This window comes from Thunnus maccoyii, chromosome 10 (assembly GCF_910596095.1).
Source record: "Thunnus maccoyii chromosome 10, fThuMac1.1, whole genome shotgun sequence".
Taxonomy (NCBI): Eukaryota; Metazoa; Chordata; class Actinopteri; order Scombriformes; family Scombridae; genus Thunnus; species Thunnus maccoyii.
Window position 1 is genome coordinate 14,103,019 of NC_056542.1, and position 14,790 is coordinate 14,117,808.

Here is a 14,790-nt window from a genome sequence, read left to right on the forward strand (position 1 = left end):
AGTCTTGAGGAAACTCACTGTTATAATCAGCTCCCAGTATATGAACTCACACCAGTCTGTACTGCATGTAAGCTCAGCACATCTCCACCCCACCCGCCACATGTTTTTGGGAAGCACCGCCTCTGGTTGCAACCGATCCCTCTGACTAAAGTATTAGGAAAGATGAATGAACCTCCCCCTGCATGTGGTTCTGCTGAAAAACACCGCTCTCAGCCCGAGTGAGTCACTGCATGTTGGAAACGATTTCATAAATCCTTTGTGGAGTCCTGAAGAGTCACACTTGCTTCCACTGGAGCTTCAGACATCGTGCAACAACAAAGGCGCAACAGTCTCATTTTACGCGCATTCCCGTTCAATCCAGGCATAGTCCTAACCAGTTGCGTAAGTGAGGCTGATATCAAACCAGGCGGCAGCTGATTTGTGGGAAGGAGAAAAGCAAGAAGGAGGAAAAGTAGAGATTTCGTGTGGAGTTTTGGGAGGAACAAAAGGAAAATTAAAAATGTCTAAACCGAATTACTCCGGCACATTTAATATGGTGGAACAAGAAAATATGGACTCCTACCTCGCAGCTTTAGGTAAGACTATAAAATTCGCATTAGAGTACAAATGTACATTTTCTCGCCTACATAACACAGGTTACATGGCACTACTACGGAACCCCCCAGGGATCGTGAGGTAGAATAGAGTATTGACGTGGAAATCTGATTAATAAACAGTGGGGACGGATTGGCAAAGTGAGCACACATGTTGGCACGGATCAATCATCCCGATTGCTTTAAATGCGCTCGGATTGACAAACAGTGCAGGTCATGAGGGCCGAGACAATTCATTAAACCTCCGTCCTTCACTCTCTGATAACCTGCACAGCCGAATGCACGGTTCAGTTGTTCTCATTTACATGTCTTGCAACTTATCACAGAGAAGGTTAGAAGCAACAAAACAGTCTTATATTAAGTACCAGTCACAAAGCATCTGTTGTCACCTCTGTCTGAACGAACCGCAGATGTTTATTTCCTTGCTGCAGATGTTTTGTGGCTGTGCTTATAATATAATATATTACCTCACAGCACAGCTGCTGCCATTAACCCGTATTTTTTTTTAAATTTTGTCTGTAGGTGAACAATTGTATCCGCAGCTCAGTAGCTTGCTGGTCAACATATTCTAGCATTTATTAGTCTTTATCCTCATCTGACAGCAGACACAGCAGAATATGTAAATAAGAGCAACTATATTGTGAATTTGGCTGTATTTATATGTAATCACAGAGACAAGGACGGGTCAGAACAGAGGTTTAAAGGACAGTCTCGGCCGTCAAAGTTGCACAGTTTGCCTGTTAATCCGTGCACTTGGTTAATTAATCCATGCGCACACTTTGCCAACATGTGCAAACAAGGCTGCATCTTTATCATTTGGCTCATCTTCATTTGCAGCAGTACATTAGTGGAATGAAATCACTACCTTGTCCTTTATGTGACCCCAGACCCACCTACACACACACACACACACACACAGGGTGTGTTCAGTCTGCCTGCATGTAAGCTGAGTGAGACAGACAAAGAACCCCATTATTTAAGTGACAATCAAGTACAGCCTGTTTTATATGAATCGTCTCTTCTTCTGTCAGATATTAATTTCGCTCTGAGGAAGATCGTGTGTCTGCTGAAGCCTACCAAAGAGATCAAGCATGATCCAGCCTCAGGGGCCATGAAGATCCGCACTCTCACCACCTTCAAAAACTTCGACATGGATTTCACTATCGGACAAGAGTTTACTGAAGACCTGGGGCCGGTGGACGGTCGAACTTGTCAGGTGTGTGTGTGTGTGTGTGTTTTTGTTTTCCTGAATAAGCATGCTGACTTGTTTAGATGCTTGATGTTACAGTGAATATTAAGTATAACTTGTTATACAAGTTTGCTTTGTGTGTGTTGTCATTGAGGACTAATTTGGAATGTCTGAGAGAAGTCGGCCTCCCTACTGCTGTGATTTTGTGTTGTAACCACCAACCCCCCTGCTGTTCAAATCCCAGCTTCAGCCTACAGTGAGTGATGTGTGTGAGAGAGAATAGTCTTCAGCTAACAAATCCATTCAGAAACTAGTGAATAAATCAGGATAAGCGACATTATGAACACAAAACAAAAGCAAACGGAAGCAAAATATAAGAAAAACCGAGGCTCGAGTCCAAGGGGGGGGGGTTTGAACTCCTGGTCACCCTTTTGCATTGCACAAAGGCTCTTGTGCTCTCCGTGTGATTGAATGTGAGGGCTACTTTACATGCTAATTGCACACAGTAACACAGCATCTCTGTGCTTTATGCAGACTACAGTGAGCTGGGAAGGGGACAAGCTGGTTTGTGTACAGCGAGGCGAGAAAGAAGGACGGGGCTGGACGCACTGGCTGGAGGGCGACAAGCTGCATCTGGTAAGGATGTATGGAGTGGAAACAAGGGAGGTAAAGGCCGAGGGAGGATTGGAGCAGGATATGGAACAAGGAAAAGAACATACAAGGAAAAAAGATGCTTAAATTGATACGCATGCTAAATTAGGGAGAACATGCAAATAAGACATCCTGTTGAACTGCAATGTGTTTATGGGAAGAAGTTCTCTACTGAAAGAGGTTTGTGGAGATTTGTGCATGTCTGAGAGGGGAAAAAAGCAGGACCTAACAAAGGAAGGCAAACACAAAAGAAGGCAGAAGATTCTTGAATGCACGTCTTATTAAAGTGCAACAATAACTCAAGAGCACAAGGGAGGAGTGGACTCTCATTTTAGTTGTAAAAGAGTTTAAGCGTATAGATTATTTGTCAATGCTGATTAAGATATCAGCATTGTTCCACTAAACAGCTTTCACAGGATTTCTAATACCCCCTGAAAACAGCGCGTTGTTGATGGCGTGTCCAAATTCATGGGAGAATTGGGAAAGAAATGCCAGCGAGGATCAGGCTTTAAAATGGTGGATTTGGGAGGTTACATAAAGCAGGAGAAGGGAGCAGCGAGGGACTAATGAAGAGCGAGTGAGTGGGGGGTGGGGTGGGGGTGTGGGGGGTGAGAAAGGGGGGAGTGGGCTGCAAAAGAAAGGAGATAAGTAGATGGTGAAAGAGCGGAAGACGGATTACAGGGTCAGAGGATGAGGTGGAGGGGGGGTGGGTTTTGGATACAGTCCCAGGTTTGTGTATCAGTCATTTAACTCTCCTTTGATGTGCCAGACTGTCTTATTGAATTTCACTATTAATTCACACCCCTCCCCCCTCTTCTCCTTCTTCTTCTCCTGCCCCCTACTCTCATTGGTCTGTCTTCCTCTCTGCAGGAGATGAGAGTTCAAGACGTGATTGCCAAGCAAGTCTTCAAGAAGGCTGATTGAAGACTGGAAATGAGTTTTAGTGAATAACTTCAATTTATTCTTAATAGAAAATAGTAAAGGGCTCGGTACAAGAATCTGAATGTTTGTAGCTTTTTAAAAATTATAATCAACAATACTTTGAAATATTACAGTACGACTAAATATCTGTGAACATACTGTTGTGTACATGCTCTTGTATCTGTCTGATGGTGCTAATGGTGACAAGCTGAGAGGAGAGAGCAGCACAGTAGGATGACTTGTGTAAACATTCCCTACATACTTTCTCATATTGCACTATCTATCTTCACCATGTTATAAACAAATCATAAATCTGGTGGGCTTCACTGTTGCATCATTAATACATTGCTTGTCATCCAAGTTTTGGCATGTTAGCAGCCTGTGTGTGTGTGTGTGTGTGTGTGTGTGTGTGTGTGTGTGTGTGTGTGTGTGTGTGTGTGTGTTGTGTGTGTGTGTGTTGCTGTTCCAGAATATCTAAAAGTTTTATATACGTGATAGCTGATATAAATACAGAAATTCAAATGGTTACATTATGATGCACTTAAAAAGGAAATATCTATATATCTATATCTATTTATATATTAATCTACAATAGAGCTGCAACAATTAGTTGTTCAGGCGATCTACAGAAAATTAAATGGCAAGTATTTAAATAACAACTTTATTGTTTTTAGTCCATTTTCAAACAAAATTGCCCCAAAATTTTATGGTTCCAGTTTCTCAAATGTGAAATCTTCTACCATCAAATGTGCTATCTTGTCTTACATGTTAGTAAGACAAGTTGGGTTTTGGATGGTTGGTCAGACAAAACAAAAGAAGACATTTGATGACATGACCTTCGGCTGAAGGAAATTGTGACGGACAATTTTCACTATTTTCTGACGTTTCATAGACCCAGCAGTTGATCGATGAATCGAAGAAATAATCAGCAGAATAATGAATAATGAAAATAATCGTTGGCTGGAGTTGAAACAATATAATTTAAATAAGATAACATTTAAAGTATAATACAAAGACAAAGACATAGTTTAATGAAATTTTAATGATTTTATACTTCTCTTACTGTCAACAAGTCCTATGAAAAAACCCAAAACCAACAGCTCTATAACTGGTCCCTATTGAAGATGCACACGTCACAAACATGAATGTGTGTAATAAATGGCATGGCTAAAAAAAGCTCAGTGCTATCCTAAAACAGCTGGGCATTGTAGGTTTTAGCAAATTAGCTAAAACTCAGCTAAAAATTAGCAGTTACCCAAACAAGAGTAAATGGTACATTTGTTGGGGACTATTTTCTGCTGCGGAGTAATACACATTTACAGCAGGAGAGGGTGTAAGATACGGTTCTCAAGTAACCCAGTGCAACAGTATGGGGTCATTGATGTGTTGTCAATGGTGTTTGGACAACAGTGGAGCTCTATGGCACAGAGGAATAAGCTACATCAGGGTTTAGATACACAGATAATATGGGATTTATTGACAGTAAGAAAAATACAAAATATCACAAGACTTCTCCTTTAATGGAGACATCACTGAGCTGTGGCTAAAGACCACTGACTGTTGTCTTCACTGAAGCAATGAAGACTATTTCACATCAATGAGAATAACTTAAGTAAAGAGCTGCACTGGTATTTTCTTTAAGCACTTAGGATGTCTGTAAATATGATAAATATTGTCATCAATAACCTGATATCGGGGTTTGTAGCTGGTAGCTCGATTGTGAAGACACAGTAACGGTCACATCACTTGAGCTGAGTTTCTCATTAATGTCCTGCAGGGGGCAGTAAACCATCAGCTACCTTCAACTCTGTCAGAAGTCAAATATGCTTTCGACATAAATGGGTACATGTTAAAATTGTACAAAAAAAGTGGGGGTTGGGGTCCAGGGATCCACTGAGCATCATAAATATATTGCTACAACAAAATGCACTCATGTTATGTTCCACACCACTCGTCCTCCTGCGGCTCTGAGTGGGTCCTGGTGTAGTTGCTGGTGCAGTGTCCAGGACTTCCATTGGTGTGATTGGACCCAGCGAAGGAAACTGAAGCCTTGAGTGGTGTTATGGGAAGGCTGTTGCATATGCTGTCTTGTGTGCTGCAGGAAACCTCAATATCATCTGAGGAGGATAATGAAATCAATAGAGTCAATGTGACCATCCTTCAAACTAATGTTACACCAATGCTGTGTAACAACATACTTTGCACTTAGTGAAGCAGGATTTATTACCATCTTAATGGGGCAGAAAGCACTTATGAGCATGGGAAAATGAAAGTAGTCTAATGCAGGAGGAAAGAATACACTTCTCATTCTGTCATACAAATGGATGGCAAATCAAAGGAAAAGCCCGCATAAAGTGTCTTTATGAGGTGTTGAACCACCTGGAGCCACCAGAACGGCTTTAGTGCATCTCTGGATCTCTGCTGGAGGAATGAATGCTGTTCTTCCAAAAGATATCCCCTCATTTGGTGTTTTAATGATGTTGAACACATTGGTTTAGAATTGATGAATAGCTGGGCTGAGATGTGGTGAAGACCATAGCTTATGATTCTTGTGATTTTCATACTGATCAAACCTTTTATTGACTCCACATGCTCTATATGGAAGCATCTACATTTGTTATGTTTCTCTGCTTGTTTATTGAGGCTTTTTCTTCAATTTGCCACCTATCTCTACATCCTCTTGCTCAGTAAAAGTCCATGCAAAATTGTAACAATGGCAGCAGAAGACATAGTATATGCATTTATGTGTTTTCCTCTTAAAGGATGGGTTCACAGTTTTTCAAGTCTGTCTTTAAACAACAGTCAAGTGTCCATATGAACACTAAAAACGTTTTCTTCTCTGTAATCATTCCTCCTGTTCATACTGGCTGTTAAAATATCCCCTTCAAATGTGCTTTCAATGTAAGTGATGGGGACAAAATCCAAAGTGTGTCCACACAGTCATTTTGTGCAAGAAAAAGTATTTAAAAGTTTATCTGAAACTTATATGAGGCTTCAGCAGTCTGAGTTAGTCATATCAAGTGGATATCTGCCACATTTACAGTCTTTTTAGCATCAAATTCCCTCTTTATGTTTCCTTGGACAGTGTTTCCCTGTTGAGCTGTGGTGGAAGTATAGGAACAAAAAGAGGCTTTGGCACTAAAAAGACTCTAATGTTGAAAGATATCTGCTTAATTTGACTAATTTGAATGTCTGAAGCTTTATATTAGTTTAAGATAAACTTTTAAATACATTTTTGCACAGAACAACTTACATTATAAATGTGTTACGTGTGGCTGTGTGGTTAAGGCACCGACCACGAACCAGAAAGTCCCTGGTTCAAGCCTGTTGACATTTGCCGTATGTCATACCTCATCTCTCCCTGCTCATTTCCAGTCATCTCTCTGCTGTCAAAGTGTCTAACAAAGGCATAAGAAATGCCACAAAAAACCAACGTAGGAACATTTAATTAAATGAACAAAGAGCAGTGTTCAGGAGTTTGTTACCTGAGCTAAAAAGTGGTAACTTGTAGTCCTCCACTGCACAGCTTTCTTGGCAGTGACCGTTCAGCTCCGTGGCCCTTAAAGGCAGCTCCAGTGGACAGATAGGGGTTGCTGTGACCATCTCCACCAGAGTAACAGGAACACTGGAGCTGGCTCTCACAACTGGAATATACCACAAACAACATAGTGATCATAAGGATATTTCTTGCAATCATGATGAATAGTCTGAATGACATCAAAAGCATCTGATATATGAAGATTTAAAGCTAATTTGGAACATATTACATTATCTGGAGACATTTGCAGTAACTGTCCCTTAGGGGGTGCCATAATATTTTAAAATCAAATATAACAGCACAAGTCATTGTGATGTGAAGTGTGATAATAAAAAGCAACTTTGAAAACAATTTTTCTAGGAAAAGTATTCACATTTATCTTTGTCATCACCATTTCAGAGAAAGAGAGTAATCGATAAAGCTGTAAAATTCAAATGCACTTCAGCTCAGTGTGACTCAATACTGAAGTGACACACCTCGTTAAACCTATCTTTTGAGTATCAACACTCACTCACTTTCTGTTGACTTAAAAGCTGATTGTAAAAGGTTTGTGGTTTTGTTTTTTTAATGGAAAGAGGTTATTTCAATAGATACCAAAGGTGTCAAGATTTAAAATCCAATTCCAAGCTTTAAAATTTCCATATAAATTTGTCACTTGTCTTCTGCCCATCTGTCTATCCCAGTGTCTTCAAACAATCACTGATGCACCATTATATGGATAAATACAATGCTTTCAAAAATAATTTTTTATGTCACTATTGGAATCCATTGAAGCTGACACAAATTCAACCTGACCGCAACTGTCTTCTCTGTGAAGACAAGAACTTTGATTTGTAATATGCAATGCATGATATTACCTAAAAACGTAAGGTGTGTTCTGAATTATTATTTGTCTTGTCTACCTGTTTAGTAGAGTGCATCTTCACAAATAAATTGGGGTTTAACCAAATATACAAACGAGGCGTTAATGGGGGTCCACAGCTATGTTTTCCCCTGGGGCCCTTTAACAGTTTAATACGGCCGCAACACAGTGATGAAAAATTGGAAACAAATTAGGTGACAATTTAGATTATGGTCCGCAATTTACAACCTAATTACAGTACAGCGTATTCTCAGAAAACCTCCAGCTTTGTCGCTCAGTAATGATCATACTGGTACCCCGTAATAGTAGAATAAGTAATTAAAAATGCTTACAGTATAAGTTGTCTTTAAGTTCCTCCCAAATACCAAAGTATTGCACAGTAAATCATATGTACCCCGTAATATTAGAATAGATACCTGTTAGTTTAAACATACCTACAGAATAAATTCTTTGTAAGTTCCCAGGTTGTTGTTCTGCTTATTTCCTAAATTCACATCTTGTTCTCTTGTAGCTACATGTACTCATCAATACGCACTGTACTGGTACAAATTACATTGTAAATAATGTTGTACACTGCAGGCTCTAATGTGAAGTGTTACCAAAAACTACATTTGAAAAACTCAACAGAAATTTACCCTGGATAATCCACAGACTGAGGTGTGAGCGGTTTTCATTGTAGAAACAGTTTTTCAAGCTGCAAATTATCTTCATCTCTATTTCAGTCAGTTGGCAGTAAAAATTTCATAGACAGATTATGTGAAAACCTCAGCAGATAAAACAGAAACTATTTGCACGCCACGAAACTACTGCTATGAATTCGAGAAAAATAAGCACCTGAAGATATTGTTATGCTGATAGATTAAGATATTAAGAAGCTACAGACATATTGTGATAAGAACGAAGACTCTTTTACTAACAGTGCTTTGTGAATTCACCTGAGGCCTCCCTGTCTTTATCTTTACTGTGGGTAAATGACTAAAAAACTATTTGAACACTCGTGCTTGTTTAAAAGCCACACACTTGTTCCTCAAGGCTCAGCTTCTCTCAGATAATTGTATTTCATCTGTAATTTCCAGAAGCGGCACACTACTTCACTGGAAATAGGTCTACAGTAAATGTCAATGAAATACAATACAACGTCAACCAGCCAAAACAATCAGTTATGAGACTGTGTCACGTACGTAGGAACACTTTCTCAGTATGAGTTAACTGCCTGTGAAGTGTGCGTCACATTAAACCAAATAACTGTGTCAGGCTGAATATGTACAGGATGTGGTTTCCCCATTCAGCTTGTCATACTCATCTAGCTTGTTTAGCATCAGGTTACACAGCTCATTATTTAACCTGTGAGGGGTTAGCACAACACATACCTATATAATACCTACAACAGACTTAACAGTTCTTCACAAAACAATAAACTCAAAAACACAAATTTAATTTTAATTAATATGAGAGAACCAGGCATGTAAATTTAATTTTACCTTACTCAGTGCTTTTTAAAAATTCACTGTAAAGGAAACAGTGGGAGGACATGTTTGAAAGACAGATAAGCAGTGACCTTCAACTGTATGATTTCAAATCAAACTATGTCTCACAGTTGTGGCTAACAATGTGCGTAGTTACAGCCAGTGAGTAGGCACGCTCACACACTTCTTTGTTGCCTCTTCAGGAAGACTTTTGAAAAAAGAATGAGAACAAAGGTGTGTAAAAAAGTGATGAATCGCACATAGACATGTGACACATGGTACATACCTCCTCTGTGGGATTTGCATCTTGTCTTCAAGTAAATGAGACAAAACACAATGAGCGTGGTCAACACGAAGCCTACCCACAGGCTTGCAGGTAATATCCAGTGGCAATCTGAAAAACAGAGAGGGGGGATTTTAGGGGGACGCAAATACATTTTTAATGAAGTTTGTCTGACAATCACACATAAACAATTCTATAACTTCTGAGAAGTAAGAGGGAGTGAGATATTACAGAATACTACTCTTTGTTTCCTCAGTCATAACATTCAACAGTCATCACATTAACAAAATAATTAGTGTGATTGTGAAAATGATTAAAATACTTCTGCAATTTCTTCTTCTTCTTCCTCAAAAAAGAATAACTATTATAAAGGAATTGTCATTCAAGTTGTATTAAATTCATCTATTAGTCAAACAAAAATGATATCAAAACATTTTTAACACTCCCATTAATTAACATTAATATACAGTTTATAAAGACTTCATAACTGGTCTGTAACAAACTGTAATGTTGTTATAAACTGAGTTTATTTTGTCGCACACAAGTGTTCAATAGTAACTCCACTTATGAAGCGTGCATAACTGATGCAAAAACAGATAATGAATGCTCTATAACACGGACTAACATCACACATGAAGACATCCTTACAGTGAAGGCTAAATGAGGAAATTCAAAACTGTTCTGAGCCTTGTTGAATGTTTCCTGTGTTGCCAAATTTCTTCTTCATGTTGCCATTGGCTGTTAAATTAAAAATAATGAATTCCTATAGGTGAATTTTGTGTTTTTTCTACATTTATTACCTGATTTCTCAAATTTTACAGGATAGTACATCTTATTTAGTGACATCACTGGATAGTAGAGGTTGTGCTGATTTTTGGGGATATAAAACACTTGATAATACCATAAAAATTCCCTTCAAACGTGGCAAAAAAACCAAATGATGACATATATGAACAGCGGTCTACGGTAGGCTCCAAAGGGTTAAAACATTTATGACCTATTTAAACACATGTACAAATCATATAAAACCGTTTATGAATGTGTTCAAAACTCAGCGAGACATATCATTATATGTAAATATGAAATATATGTCGCTTATCAATGCTAAATATTTTGGGTTAAATCAAGTGCTTTTGGTATCTCCTCAGCAGTTGTGGTTGGAATTGCTTTTTCCCTTTTGTGTAATGAAAAGGTTTTGTTTCCAGGTGTGAAGTGTCACAGGTAAATTTTGTTCTTGTTAGATGGAAATATACTAATTTGATTTAGTTTAGTGGGTGGATCTGTGTGTCATGCTAACTTTATGTATTTTGCCACTTATTAGACTAAATTTAACTGTCTCAGACACTGATCTCGCAAAAATGATAACTTTGTGAATTTGGGTGCAGAGTTCAAAAACAGTCAAGAAAGAAAATGTTTTAAAGTTGCAAATGTTATGAATACTGAAAGCCGTTTCTGAATTCACATTTTAGACTAAATTTAATAAATGTGTGTTGTCTAAAATCTGACTAAATGTAACAGCTACATGTGTCAGAACAATACTTAAGACTACATCTAGACTACGTCTAGACTACATTTAAAATATGGTGAAAATGAACACTGAGAACCTTCAGCAAATTCCCTCCTCTCTCACACCTTTTCACTCATCGGTGGACTCAAAACTAAACTTCTGCCACCCAGTTTGGGAACTTTAGTGACGTGTACTTTTCTTTGATTAGTTAGATGAATATAACAGGTGTTTACATATGAACCATGTAACTATTTTATGGATGTAAATCAGCTTTTATAGCACCTGTGTTTCTTTTTTGTGGTCTGTCCTTTGTTTGGCCACTTAAAGTTTTATTTTTTCAAGTCTTCCTTTGAACAACAGCCAGGTGCCCAAAGGAACAATGAAACCGGTTGTGCTGGCTGTAATAATTCTTCCTGTTCATACTGGCCATTAAAAACATCCCCTCCTAATGCACATACAATGAGAGTGATGGGGGACAAAATCGACAGTCCTTGTTTTGAGCAAAAATGTATTTTAAAGTTTATCTAAAGATATTATGAGGCTTCAGTTGTGTTGAGTTAGTCAAATAAAGTGAATTTCTTCCACAGTTAGTCATTTTAGTAAAACATTCCCTGTCTGTGTCTCAATGGACAGTGTTTTCCTGTTCAGCTGCAGTGGAAGTGCATCATAACAAAAAGAAGGAATTTGGCACTAAAAAGACTGAAACTTGATCCACTTGATTTGACCAATTTGGCTTCATATTAGCTTGTAAGTGCATTTGAAGGGGATCTTCTAACAGCAAGTATAACCTGTTTCATAGTTTATTTGGGCAAATGACAATTGTTTTAAGACAGACTTGAAAAAAATTGTGAACTTATCCTTTAAACTTTGCTGTACTTTTCTTAAACTACTTGTTTTCTAAAGATGACTTCAAAACGATCATACCCTTGCTGTAAGTTCACAGTCGTGTACTTGTTCACATTTAGTGTTCTGCCTCTCCCTGTCTGAATGAGAACTTAACTGCTTTCTCTTTCGATTCCGTTTATGCTGAAATGACCTTTCACAACAACAGAATCAGCCCCCTCATCTCCCGTCAGAGAAAAAGCAATCCCTGCAATAAGGGTCCCGCATGACTTTCTTCCCATGGAATGATTTCACATATCTGCTCGCTCTGCCTCCTCTCTAAATTACTTCTTGTCATATGACATACAAGGTCAACAGGAACTCACTGAATCCCTCAAGATAAGAGCATCCGCTTAGTTGCTCTAGTTCTTCTTTTATTTTAAAAGAGTTTAGGATCTGAAGATAAGATACACATATAAAGGAGAAAGTTAAAACCGGTGACCTACGGGATTTGAAGCCACCACAGATGGCATCAGCTGTTGAGGTGCCGGGAATTTTCAACACTCTCCCCAAGTCCTCACATCTGGAAGCAACATATAAAGACAAACAAATCAATATCCACATACTGCAACTTACAACTACCTGTTTTTTTATTTAGGCATGTTTTTTTTGTTTTTTTTTTTAAATTTATCCCAGTAAAACCCGTTGTTGCTGTGTGGATGAAATATAGATACAGTAGGTATCAGCTGAAGATGTCACCCGAAACAAATATAGAGTCACTTCTGCTTTGTATTGAAGGATGACTAAGGAAAACCACCCACATGTTACCGCATTACATACATTGATGTCCTCCTTCAGCTTTGATAATAATTATTATAATGATAACCCTAATGATAACACACTCTGACCTGGTGTGTGCTTGACAGGGTGAGATGTAGTCTGTTACATTGCTGTAGGTCCCACTTTCACACGGAGCACAATTCGTATCACTTGTTCGATTGGCTGCAAGAAGAAATGAGATTGTGCTTATTTAAGGTGTGAAAATTGATGCTTGTAAGGCGCATTATGATAATTTGTTTTAAAAGTCTATGATGTAAATCAGGAGGCCTACCTGGAACCTTGACCCCTGAGCCCGCAACGCAGTGGGTCACAGACAGGCAGTGCTCACAGTCAGCATTATCACAGTAGAAACCTTTCACACACTCACACACTGTGTCCTCCTTAGCTGTACAATCCCTCAATTTCATCTGGTTGTTATCTGAAAGAACAAAAGAGAGATATAAAGAGAGTCTGTCCAGGAAGAGGGATTCATCCTCATATTTTGTTTGTATAAAGATTTTTCTAATCTAAAAATAAGTCTAATGAAAGAAAGTGAAGTTTTAAGTCCTTCAACAAAAACCTTTTAAGATACACAGATAAAATTTAATTGACTTGACTTGAGAGTAAATGACAAAGTTAACCCCTCTGTTGCTGCTTAAACACTTTCAAGGTTGTTAAAATCATCTTATTATGATTATCCGACGGTCATATTTGACTGTCAGTTTGTTTCAGATCTGCATTGAAATTACATGATGTTTACACTGAGTGAAAACTGAAAACCAAAACCAAAACTCATCCTATATATCCAACATATTTCGTATGTTTGGAAACTTTGAAATCGCCACCAGAATTTGAAATACATGTTAAACAATGTTTGGTTGTACAGCATCAGGCTAAACAGCAGATCTAATGTGTTAAAAAATGATTAAAAATGTTGTTTAAGACCTTGTTCACACAAAGAGACAACAGCAAAAGATCTATACTATGTATACTCATTAAAAAGGCAGAGTGGGGAGAGAAAAGGAAGGAACTGCATGTGTGGCTTTACTTGTGACAGAAATGATGTGTGTGCTGTACAGTACTGTATGTGCATTTGTGTCACTTACTGGGACTGCATTCCTTGCACAATTGACATACACTCAAGTAATTTCTGGTCGCTGTGTAGTACCCACGTTTACATTCACCACATGTGGTGTTCTTCCCGCTGTCGCAATCAGCTTGCACATAGTGCCCTGATAAGAGGTGAGAAAACAGAGATATAGAGTCGGATGTCAGGCTGTAATGCTAACACAGTGAGAATACTGAGAGACAGTAAATGTTCACAGAATGGTTTCACAGTCAGACAAACAGGTGGTTTTGTCCAAAAAAAAAAAAAAAAAAAAGAAAAGAAAAGGGAAGAAATCAAGATAATGAAAGTTTGTGATGTCAGACTGACCTGCAGGGCAGAGATCACAGCATCTGTCATTTTTAAAACGTTTATCCCCGCAAGTCATCTCAGCCCATTCGATGGCAGTCCTCCTTTCAGCTGTGTGTAAAATATCTCAATTTAACACGGCGGTCGTCTTCTCGTGCACTCTCTCTCTAAACGTGCTCCTAACCTTTGAAACTGAAGCTGTAGTCGTATCTCTAAGAGCATCAAAGCGTAATTTCTCTCTTTTTCTGACGTTCACTCATTCATAGCTCTCCTCTCTCTCTCTCTCTACGTTGTGTGCGACACTCTGTGACTACAGATACTGTATGTTTTCCCTCCTCCTTACCTACTTCTCATGTCTTTTCTAATCCTACACAGTGGAAAACCCCAATGACCCTCATCTGCTGTTTTCCCCTCCGTCTCACTCTCTCTCTCTCTCTCAGTCTCTTTCTCTCTGTCTCTCCTCATTTCCTTCCTGTCCTTACCCTCTCAGCGCGAGGTAAAATGTGCGTGTTTCCGCACTTACAGGACCACAGACTGATTTTGGAACTCTAACTGCACAAAGCAAAGCAACACAATAAGACATTTCCTCAGTCCTCTACACCCTTTCCTTTCTCTCCATCGCTATTGTCTCCTCTTAACCTTTGTCCTATAGGCACAAGGATGTTGTTGAGGTAAAACTGCAAAGACACTCTACAGTTACAGTTAATCTCAAAACTTTTTGGCTC

At 38.7% G+C, this 14,790-nt stretch overlaps 2 protein-coding genes across 3 annotated transcripts; one reads left to right on the forward strand and one right to left on the reverse strand.

Annotated features, from left to right (window-relative positions):
- The first annotated feature begins 113 nt into the window (after nt 1–113).
- Nucleotides 114–3,670, forward strand: rbp5 (retinol binding protein 1a, cellular). 2 transcript variants are annotated; one of them, XM_042423071.1, is made up of 4 exons: nt 114–218; nt 1,625–1,809; nt 2,317–2,418; nt 3,304–3,670. In XM_042423071.1, the coding sequence occupies exons 1-4, from the start codon at nt 167–169 to the stop codon at nt 3,355–3,357; spliced, it is 393 nt and encodes a 130-aa protein (XP_042279005.1). In that variant the 5' UTR covers nt 114–166; the 3' UTR covers nt 3,358–3,670. The 2 variants fall into 2 exon arrangements, with proteins under 2 accessions (XP_042279005.1, XP_042279004.1); XM_042423070.1 differs by having other exon boundaries at nt 140–575.
- A 708-nt stretch (nt 3,671–4,378) lies between these two features.
- Nucleotides 4,379–14,233, reverse strand: LOC121905061 (tumor necrosis factor receptor superfamily member 5). Its single transcript, XM_042423037.1, has 8 exons — nt 14,087–14,233; nt 13,758–13,883; nt 12,944–13,090; nt 12,741–12,834; nt 12,339–12,415; nt 9,507–9,614; nt 6,840–6,998; nt 4,379–5,471 (listed from the first exon to the last, which is right to left on the reverse strand). Exons 1-8 carry the CDS (start codon nt 14,142–14,144, stop codon nt 5,290–5,292), a joined length of 951 nt encoding a protein of 316 aa, XP_042278971.1. The 5' UTR covers nt 14,145–14,233; the 3' UTR covers nt 4,379–5,289.
- Between the last annotated feature and the right edge of the window lie 557 nt (nt 14,234–14,790).